The sequence below is a fragment of the Oncorhynchus nerka genome, linkage group LG10, assembly GCF_034236695.1.
Source record: "Oncorhynchus nerka isolate Pitt River linkage group LG10, Oner_Uvic_2.0, whole genome shotgun sequence".
Classification (NCBI taxonomy): domain Eukaryota; kingdom Metazoa; phylum Chordata; class Actinopteri; order Salmoniformes; family Salmonidae; genus Oncorhynchus; species Oncorhynchus nerka.
Window position 1 is genome coordinate 72386207 of NC_088405.1, and position 11081 is coordinate 72397287.

At 41.2% G+C, this 11081-nt stretch overlaps 2 protein-coding genes across 4 annotated transcripts in view; one reads left to right on the plus strand and one right to left on the minus strand.

The window, feature by feature from the left end:
• ap2b1 (adaptor related protein complex 2 subunit beta 1) overlaps positions 1–2834 on the minus strand; it is an 82766-nt gene extending 79932 nt beyond the window's left edge. For all 3 annotated transcript variants that reach the window (XM_029671243.2, XM_029671241.2, XM_029671244.2), the window contains exons 1-6: positions 2635–2834; positions 1927–1981; positions 1540–1645; positions 1091–1226; positions 721–966; positions 266–456 (exon numbers count right to left, since the gene is read on the minus strand). In XM_029671243.2, coding sequence (XP_029527103.1) covers positions 266–456; positions 721–966; positions 1091–1226; positions 1540–1645; positions 1927–1963 — 716 coding nt within the window. In that variant the 5' untranslated portion in view covers positions 1964–1981; positions 2635–2834. The remainder of the gene's footprint in view (positions 1–265; positions 457–720; positions 967–1090; positions 1227–1539; positions 1646–1926; positions 1982–2634) is intronic.
• On the plus strand, positions 2828–7401 carry pex12 (peroxisomal biogenesis factor 12). Its single transcript, XM_029671246.2, has 4 exons — positions 2828–2928; positions 3068–3252; positions 3776–4314; positions 5842–7401. The coding sequence occupies exons 2-4, from the start codon at positions 3130–3132 to the stop codon at positions 6230–6232; spliced, it is 1053 nt and encodes a 350-aa protein (XP_029527106.1). The 5' UTR covers positions 2828–2928; positions 3068–3129; the 3' UTR covers positions 6233–7401.
• Positions 7402–11081: the final 3680 nt, after the last annotated feature.

Below are 11081 nucleotides of genomic sequence, written 5' to 3' on the forward strand. Positions count from 1 at the left end.
ACAAAGTCATTAAAAGTTGACAACATCAAAATAGGTGAATGTATGCACATATGCAGCAGCTGGTAAAGTTTTAGTCCGCAGGAATTATTGTGGAGATTTATCACAACACCCAGCAACTAACATTCAAAAGTTCTCACATAAAAATAAATAAAACTTGGATGTGTATTGCAAATATGTTTCTCTGACAACTAAGTCAGCATTAAGTTTAGTTTCTATGAAAAAAATAGAAAATCCTAAAAGTCTTCAGAATGATAACTGAACGTACCTCTGGGCCTCGCGCTCGTCTTTGGGGTTGTAGTTGGACAGGCAGTCCAGGATGAAGATCTGGCCCCACTCTGTGCACTCGTTGAGGGCTGTCAGCAGCTTGTTGATGTTCTGTGGGTTGAGGTCCAGCAGGTTGCTGTTGGGGTGGGACTCACTAATCTCAGACAGAGCTGCCACCGCATTGGCCACCACCTGGAGGTTCAGACACAGTGGCCAGTGATTAGGAAAACATGATGTACTCGGTCTTGTCTTGTCTAGCATGGTAGAGCAAAGCCTTTCATAGGGGAAAAAGTTTGAATCATGACTAACTCTGTTGAAACAGGTCTTGGAAAAACACCCTTACAGGCTGTTTTTAAATTACCCCAGGCCCCAGAAGGACATGTATAAGTTTTTAAAAAGTCTGAAAATGTACATAGTCTTGGCTGTGCCTAGGGTCCTAGTGCCAGCCAAACCTACCATGGGGTTGGAGTCGGCAATGAGATCCCTGAGGGAGTCCAGGAAACCCTGGTCCTCCACCATCTGGGCGTTGATGTCGTGGAGCTTTGCCACGCACACTGCTGCTGTCTTTCTCACGTATGGGTCCTCGTCCTTCAGACACTTTCTCAGCGGCTCACACAGGTACTCTGTAATCTTGTCCACGCGGATGCAGCCCATGGTGCGCACAGCCAGGGCACGGATCAGGGGGTTAGGGTCCTCACAGTCCTGAGGGAGAGAGAGGTAAGATATCTATGGGTAGGGAAGTGCAGTATTGTAAGGGCTAGGCTGTGTAATTTGTTAAAAGCCAATGTAAGTGGAAAACCATGTATAAAAAAATAAAAGGCCTTGCCTTGACAAAGCTGTTGACAGCCATGATGGCCATGTCGGGCTGGCTCTTGGCGTAGTTCATCAGGTACAGGTAGACCAGCTTTTTCAGCTCCAGGTTGTCAGTCTGCATGCAGTTCACCACATCTGGGAAGAGGGAGCTAAAGAACAGAGGGATAGGACATCACCAATGTTTTCTCATCACTATAACTCACAATATTTTTGACAGGGAGGCAATTATAACTCTACATATCAAGTCAGAACATTTTTCATTAAAATATTTTTTATCTCTCTTTAATAATAGCAAGTTATCTCTGATAATCTCTAACTATAGACAAGTAGACAGTCTCTTTTACATTGAAGTAAAAGTAATTGCTGAACAATGTTTGGAGAGCAGAAGTCATTAGGCAATGTCAGTGGGATGTATAGGTCAACACACAGAACTGTCAAAGTATGTAATCAGGTGTACTGTACCTGACATCCTTGCCCACAGTCATAGCCGCAATGACCTTCTTCACTGCCTCCTTCCTCTTCTCTTTCTTCTCATTGTTCAGCTCTGCCTTCAGCTCAAAGATCTCCCCTGTAACAGGATACATGCAATGTTAGTGACAGTCCAGTGTGAAAACAGAATGATGCTCTCATCCAGCAACACTGGTTGCATGAACAGTTCAGCCTTTAGTGGTAATTTCATACATTCTGTGTTTGTGAGGAAAGGAGAGTAGGAGACAATCTATTTCCCTCAAGAGTTATGTTGCACTGTTTAATATTATCCACACCAACCTAATGATAGTTGTGCACTCTTGATCAAGGGGGTGATGTGTCATTGAAGAAGACAACACCAAGAATCGTTTTAAGACTCACCTTTTTTATTTGTTGTAAAATATTTTGAGTCAGTCATTGTAGATGTTCTTCAAATCTGTTACAGGGAAATATCCAGCATTAGAGGACACAGGACAGGACACATATAAACAGGCCGAAGTAATGTAGTGGTAAAAAAAATAATTAAAAAAAATACTCAAACGTTGTTGGTTTTTTACTCAAACCACCTGCGGACTGGACCCCTACGCGTGTTCGACGTGACACCCCTGGCCTAGAGGCTACGACGAAACGTTGCTAATAATTATAGTTATATATAATCTTGGCTTCTAAATATGTTTTATTCAGTTGAATGAGACATTACAACCAAAGCACAAATATTACAGCATTCAATGACAGACAACAGCTGGATGTCACGACCGCAGCAATCAGCATCACTTTCACCGGCCAACGTTAACTACCTATCTAGTTAGGAAGGCAGTTTACTGCCTTTTATAATACAGAGAAAAAAACAGGTTGGTCAATAGACAAGCTATTATAAATTCAACAAGCTTAAACTAACAACAGAGCCAAGTTGACCCCATTATCATAACACCAGTGGAGAAGGTGAAATATCTGTCATACTAAACTATATCATTAGCTGGCTATGGATGTGAGGCCTCGGTACTTTCAGATAGGTAGTTAGCATTAACGTAAAGCCCATTGAATTTAATTAACGTAAAAAATCTAAATTATAAATGGAAAGGTACAGACTTGTTTTTAGGTCATTTCAATAAGAAAATACGTCGCTAGGGTGAGTGACGTTATTCCACAATTTGAAAGATGTTTTTCCTCCTTGATTACAGCAAAGGGATAGCTACCCGTGGAAAGACAGCACTCCCGAAAAAAAACAAAATGAATGAAAGGCGTCGGAGACAGAAAGGCGTAACACCGGAGTTCATTTCCACCGGAAATAGCCGGACTATCTTTACAGAGGGGAAAGGAGTCGTTCAAAGAAACGCGAAAACCAGCTTGTAACGTTTGAATTAAATACATAAGGGTAGCTAGGTATGCGTCTTTGTGATTAGTCTGTCCCATTTTCATCCGTGGAAATTGATGTAGCTAGCCATTTATATTTGTTGAACCTGTGCAGTATTAAGTGGTACTACTAAGCAAGCTAACTAACTTCACTCGCAATCTCTTTTAGCCAACTTGGCTAGCTATTTAGGTAATTGAGCCTTTTGCCAAACGTGTTTGAAGTCACCAGCCATGGCAGAACGTGGTGCACATTTGACAGCTGCAGCTGCAGATGACAGACCGTCGATATTCGAGGTCTTGGCACAGGACTCCCTGATGGGTGCAGTCAGACCCGCCTTGCGACACGCAGTGAAGGTTCGACGACATTTTCTCACCCATGTCATTTTTGCTACATCTACAGACACCTGGTGTGTATTTATTACGCCGAGTCTGTTGCATAACTTTTCGTTTTGCAACAGAATCAGTTTACTCCAAACGGTAAACATTTCGCAACAAACGTGTTTCTATTGGACACATTCAGGTAGGTCCTGGTCCTTTCCCGTTTCGTTCTTAAACGGTTAACTGTTTCCAAAGTAATACGTAATAAATACACTCCAGGGAGAAACTATATAAACCATGTTTATCCAACAACGGTTGATTATTTGAAACGGCTGGAATAAAATCCTGCACACATGCTCATATTTGTGCAGGAGAACGTTGGCCCATCAAGGTATCCGTCTAGACTACATAAATAGCATTATGATGTTGGATCACTTGATGTGTTAAATAGTTTGTATTCAACCTTGTATGGCCTTAAAATGTGGTGTCCATATACTGACTTTGCTGTGTGATTCAAGTTTGATATAATGCAAGTTCCTTCTCTCAACTATTACCTCAGGTTCTGGCTGAGTCTAACCCCTCTCGCTACGGATTCCTCTGGCGGAGATTTGACGAGATTCACGGTGTTCTCGATGTATTGCTTCAGCACCATTTTCTGTCACGGACTAGCGCCTCATTCTCTGAGAACTTTTACAGCCTAAAGCGCGTGGCTGCTTCTGGTCGCGAGCGGCCAGCTCACCTGGGTCTGCGTGGGAAACATCACTGGTGCTCGCTGATCCTGCTTGCCCTCGTTCCTTACTTGAGGGCCAAGCTGGAACAGGTACTGGCCAAGCAGAGGGATGAGGACGATTTTTCCATCCGCCTGCCACAGACGCCCTTGCAGAGGATGTACAGGGCCTTCCTGGCAGCCTACCCCTATGTCAGCGTGGGCTGGGACAGCTGGGTGCTCTGCCAGCAGCTGTTGTATGTGTTTGGCCGAGCCAAGACCCACTCACCATTTCTGTGGCTGGCAGGTGTCAGGCTGGCTCACCTCACAGGACATGACATCACAAATATGGACCTCAAACCAGCCTCGCCTTCCAGGGCCATCGGCTCAAGGTAAGAATGAAATTGGGATATCCTGTCTCAAGGGACCCTGAGTTCAAAGAGTTTGACTTCTTATGGCTAACGGGATCGATATGACAACAGCCAGTGAAAGTGCAGGGTGCCAAATTCAAAACAGAAATCTCATAATTAAAATTCCTCAAACATACAAGTATTATACACCATTTTAAATATAAACTTGTTAATCTCACCACAGTGTCCGATTTTCAAAAAGGCTTTGACGAAAGCACACCAAACGATTATGTTATGTCTACACCTAGTCACAGAAAAACAGCCATTTTTCCAGCCAAAGAGTAGTCACAAAAAGCAGAAAGAGAAAATTAATCACTTACCTTTGATGATCTTCATCATATGACACTCATAGGACTTCATGTTACACAATACATGTATGTTTTGTTCGATAAAGTTCATATTTATATCCAAAAATATCAGTTTACATTGGCGCGTTATGTTCAGTAATGTTTTGCTTCCAAAACATCCAGTGATTTTGCAGAGAGCCACATCAATTTACAGAAATACTCATAAATGTTGATAAATACAAGTGTTATGCATGGAACTTAAGATAAACTTCTCCTTAATGCAACCGCTGTGTCAGATATCAAAAAAAGCTTTACCAAAAAAAGCACACCATGCAATAATCTGAGTATAGCGCTCAGAAAACAAAACAAGCCATACAGCTATCCGCCATGTTGTGGAGTCAACAGAAGTCAGAAATAGCATTATAAATATTCACTTGCCTTTGATCTTCATCCGAATGCACTCCCATGAATCCCAGTTCCACAATAAATGTTGGATTTGTTCGATAAAGTCCATTTATGTCCAAATACCTCCTTTTTGTTTGCACGTTTAGTACACAATCCAAACTCATGAGGCGCAGGAAAGTTCAGACTAAAAGTTATTACAGTTCGTAGAAACATGTCAAACGAAGTATAGAATCAATCTTTAGGATGTTTTTACCATAAATCTTCAATAATGTTTCAACCCGGAGAATTCCTTTGTCTGTAGAAATGCGATGGAACACAGCTAACTCTCACGTGAGTGCGCGTGATCAGCTCATGGCACTCTGGCAGACACCTGACTCAATCAGCTCTCATTCCCCCCCTCCTTCATAGTAGAAGCCTCAAACAAGGTTCTAAAGACTGATATCTAGTGGAAGCCTTAGGGAGTGCAATATGACCCCATAGACACTGTATATTCGATAGGCAATGACTTGAAAAACTACAAACCTCAGATTTCCCACTTCCTGGTTGGATTTTTTCTCAGGTTTTTTCCTGCCATATGAGTTCTGTTATACTCACATACACCATTCAAACAGTTTTAGAAACTTCAGAGTATTTTCTATCCAAATCTAATATTAATAATATGCATATATTAGCAACTGGGCCTGAGTAGCAGGCAGTTTACTCTGGGTACCTTATTCATCCAAGCTACTCAATACTGCCCCCAGCCATAAGAAATTTAATCACTTTTAAAAGCATTTAGCCTATAAGCATACTTCTCTAAGTTGTTATTTCTTCCCAGTGTTGGTGAGAGGCTGCGGAGGCTGACGTCAACAGTGGTGGGGGGTGTGGCTCTGTCCCTCTCCACTAGTCTTTCCTTGGGAGTGTTTTTCCTGCAGTTCCTCGAGTGGTGGTACTCCTCAGAGAACCAGAGCACCATCAAGACCCTGACCTCCCTCCCCACACCACCCCCTCCCATCCACCTCCAGAACCAAGAACCACTGACCAGACACAGCAAAGCATGTCCACTCTGCTGCAAGATCCGCACCAATGATACCGTCCTCTCCACCTCTGGGTTTGTCTTCTGTTACCGCTGTATTTATGTCTACATCAAAGCCAACCAGAGGTGTCCGATGACTGGGTACCCCACTGAACTTCAGCATCTCATCAAGATTTACTCACCAGAGAGCTAGAGAGAATCTTATTTCCATTCCAATGAAGGACTTTGACAATCATGTCACAATGACAATTTATACTGTAATTGATTTGTTAGTTGACTATATCCCTTATGACCACTTGTAAATAATTTAAAGCACCAACATATCCCTAGCCGTCATAATAGTTTAAATGCCCAGTGCAGATATTTTTCTCAATGTCAACTCCCTTTTTTCTATATTTACAACTTAAGTCAGCTATGCTGGCCTATTGAGTCCCTTGGGAAACCCAACTACTGAAACATCCTTTTAACACCAACTGTTCATGTGTCCCCTAAATCCGGTAGATGCATTTCTTCATATGATGTGGGAGTTAAATGCTTTTGGGGGAAAGTTACAACATTTATTTTTAAGTGCATGAATTTAAAAATTCAATGCTTTCCATCTATGTTAATGATTATAGCCCCTTGAATCTCTCAGAGAAGATTACTGCGGGCAGGCAGAACCAAAAATATAAGCACAATGTGTAAAGTGTTGGTTCCATGGTTCATGAGCTGAAACAAATGATCCCAGAAATGTTTCACATGCACAAAAGGCTTATTTCTCTCAAATTTGGTGCACACATTTGTTTACATCCCTGTTAGTGAGCATTTCTCCTTTGCCAAGATAATCCATCTACCTGATCGGTGTGGTATATCAAGTTGATAAAACAGCATCAAATTTACACAGGTGTATCTTGTGTAGGGGACATTAAAAGGCCACTCTAAAATGTACAGTTTTGCAACACAAAACAATGCCACAGATGTCTGAAGTTTTGAGGGAACGTGCAATTGGCGTGCTGACTGCAGAAATGTCCACCAGAGCTGTTGCCAGAGAATTGAATGTTAATTTTTCTACCATAAACTGCCTCCAACATAATTTTCCAGACTTTGGCAGTGCATCCAATAGGCTTGGGCTATACAGGGGTATTTGGAAATAGCCACGGGATGGTTTTTCAGTATTGCCAATAACGTTGACACTATTTTAAGTTGTTCAATAAATGTTAATATTTGTAACTACTTTAAGTAAATACGTGCAGTCAACTTGTAAAATAATGTGACAGGTGAAATTAACACGATCTGCATTATTTCCTAATTGTTTTTTGCTTCGAGTGATCACGGACATGCAACTATAGTTTTCCAACACAGAAAATAAATTAGTGCAACACATTTGGCAGAAAATATATTCATTTTCATTAGATGACAACAGAAGTACAAAGCTATTTGTCTGGCAGCCACAAGTAAATTAGCTTACAATGAAAAAGCAAGGTCTTTTTTGAAAAGATGATGCATGGCCATCATATTTCCAATGTTTAATCATAGAAAGAATGTAGCCAGCTACATTTCCTAATGTTTTGCTTAAAGTTAATCTTGCATTTTACCTGAGAAAAGTAGGCTAGCTACACCGAGAAAAGTAGCCACATATTGTCAGAGTATCGTCTGATTGAATGCCCGTTCGTGAATTCTCATCCGAGTAGAGAAGTGCAACTGAAGCACAAAATGAGTCTGATGCAGAAATTACAATAAGAAGCATTTTAGATCTGCGTTTACAAAACGCAGTAAGAGACTTCGTATGCATTTTATATTTTTTTCTGCGTTAACGTGACCCCTAAGTTTAACTGGCTAGTTATCCAAGTAAATTACTCTTAAGGTGACGGGGCATCATATTGTGTGAACTTTGTCGTGCTTTAGAAGGCAAATTCCTTTGGATGAGTTATCGGTACATCTGCCACTGCTATCTTTTGATTTCCTTGGGTTTTCGTCCCTTCTGTTCCTCCCCAATCTTCTTCGAGCACAGCAAGCAGGTCCGTTGCCCTAGCGAATCCAGACTCGACACAGGTTGTGTCTGCTTCAGAGCCAGTACCTTTCTTCCTTCAGACAAGTATGCCTCAAAACTGTTATTTTTCACAATGTCTCGTTCACATTCGCTTGTAAATGTCCAAACTCACCAAAAATTAAATTCTGTAGCTCCTAATGATATGTATAACTTTATGAGCTGGATTGCCTGACTTTGCAATTAGTTAATTTTGATTTGCACTTTTTAGCATATTTAGCTAGCAGCATACACATTTTACAAGATAAACATCAAACCACTTGTCCATTGTTGAAGCAAGACCTACTGGCAGCTTTGTCAAAATAAAAACACCCAGTTAGTCCTCCCCATTGCTACTACAAAGACTTTGTGATAAACTACAAGAAATAGTGGGTTGGAGCGTTGTCCTTCCTATAGTAAGATTAAAGTAACTTGATTAGCTAGGTAATCTCCATGTGTGCTTGGGGTGTTCTATTGGCTATCATTTGAGACAATTCATCACTTGACAAATTAGTGCAATGATTAAACAGCTGTAAATGTTGTTTAATTTAACAAGCCAGGAGTGGACAATCACAATCCCTATTGTAACATTATTAAGGAGAATGTAGCCCATCACACAGATGATCCATTATATTGACCAGATACTCAAGTGGCCTCTATGAAAATAAATGTCTTCAAAAATGGAAGGCAGTCGGGAGGAGTCAAAATCAGGTGGGACCATTCTAGCCAATGAGAGAGCAGATACGTGTGAACAACTGTATTAAGTGTCATGTGCCTTACTTATATCAGTACACTCGTAACAACTTAAACATTAAGAAATGTCTATTCCAGCAAATAAGACATACATTTTTTTGTTAAGTAAATTCGACACTCATTGACCTCCATACAAAAACTCCTTGCATGGTGAGCGGGGAAAAACACTACCAGCTGGAGAAGGCAGATTTTGGGCCTAGTTATCCCTCTCGCTTCGCCACTTCCTCTGCCCATTGGCTGTTTTTATACACTACTGGTCAAACGTTTTATGACACCTACTCATTCAAGGGTTTTTCTTTATTTGTACTATTTTCTACATTGTAGAATACTGAAGACATCAAAACTATGAAATAACACATATGTAATCATGTAGTAACCAAAAAAGTGGTCAATCAAAATCAATTTTAAATGTCAGATCCTTCAAATAGCCACACTTTGCCTTGATGACAGCTTTGCACACTCTTGGTATTCTCTCAACCAGCTTCACTTGGAATGCATTTCCAACAGTCTTGAAGGAGTACCCACATATGCTGAGCATTTGTTGGCTGCTTTTCCTTCACCCTGCGGTCCGACTCATCCCAAAACATCTCAATTTGGTTGAGGTCCATCACTGCAGCACTCTATCACTCTCCTTCTTGGTCAAATAGCCCTTACACAGCCTTGAGGTGTGTTGGGTCATTGTCCTGTTGAAAAACAAATGATAGTCCCACTAATCCCAAACCAGATGGGATGGCGTATCGCTGCAGAATGCTGTTTAAGTGTGCCTTGAATTCTAAATTAGTCACAGTGTCACCAGCAAAGCACCATAACACCTCCTCCTCCATGCTTCACGGTGGGAAATACACATGCAGTGATCATCCTTTCACCCACACCACGTCTCACAATGACACGGCGGTTGGAACCAAAAATCTCTAATTTGGACTCTAGACCAATGGACAAATTTCCACCAGTCTAATGTCCATTGCTCGTGTTTCAAGTGTCTTCTTATTGGTGTCCTTTAGTAGTGGTTTCTTTGCAGCAATTTGACCATTAAGGCCTGATTCACGGTCTCCACTGAACAGTTGATGTTGAAATGTCACTTTTACTTGAACTCTGAAGCATTTATTTGGCCTGCAATTTCTGAGGCTGGTAACTCTAATGAACTTATCCTCTACAGCAGAGGTAACTCTGGGTCTTCCATTCCTGTAGCGGTCCTCATGAGAGCCAGTTTCATCATAGCGCTTGATGTTTTTTGCGACTGCACTTAAAGAAACTTTGAAGTTCTTGAAATGTTCCAGATTTGACTGACCTTCATGTTCTAAAGTAATGATGGACTGTCATTTCTCTTTGCTTATTTGAGCAGTTCTTTCCATAATATGGACTTGGTCTTTTACCAAATAGGACTATCTTCTGTATACCCCCCTACCTTGTCACAGCAAGCATTAAGAAGGAAAGAAATCCCACAAATTAACAAGGCACACCTGTTAATTGAAATGCATTACAGGTGACTACCTCATGAAGTTTGTTGAGAGAATGCCAAGAGTGTGCAAAGCTGTTAAGGCAAAGGGTGGCTATTTGCAGAATCTCAAATATAAAATATATTACATTTCTTTAACAGTTTTTGGGTTACTATATGATTCCATGTATTATTTGATAGCTTTGATGTCTTCACTATTATTCTACAATGTAGAAAATGGTAAAAATGAAGAAAGATGCTTGAATGAGTAGGTGTTCTAAAACTTTTCACCAGTAGTGTATTTCAAAGGTGTGTACCATCTGGCCCTCTTGAGACATGCAAGTGTAACCATTAGTAAATGAGCAGCCCATGTATCAAATGGGCATGGCCTGTCTTAACTTGAAGGATCTGGGAATTGGCTCATCTGTATAACTTGTAAACTAGTGCTGTGTTTACACAGGCAGCCAATTCTGATATATTGCCAATTATTTGCAAATCTTATACCTCTGATCTTTTCCCCAATTTGTAAACAGCAAAAAAACATGCTGTTGTGCAAATGGAATAGACAACAGGTGGAAATTATAGGCATTTAGCAAGACACCCCCAATAAAGGAGTGGTTCTGCAGGTGGGGACCACATACCACTTCTCAGTTCCTATGCTTCCTGGCTGATGTTTTGGTCACTTTTGAATGCTGGCGGGGCTTTCACTCATGAGACGGAGTCTACAACCCACCCAAGTGGCTCAGGTAGTGCAGCTCATCCAGGATGGCACATCGATGCGAGATGTGGCAAAAAGGTTTGCTGTGTCTGTCAGCGTAGTGCCCAGAGCATGGAGGCGCTACCAGGAGA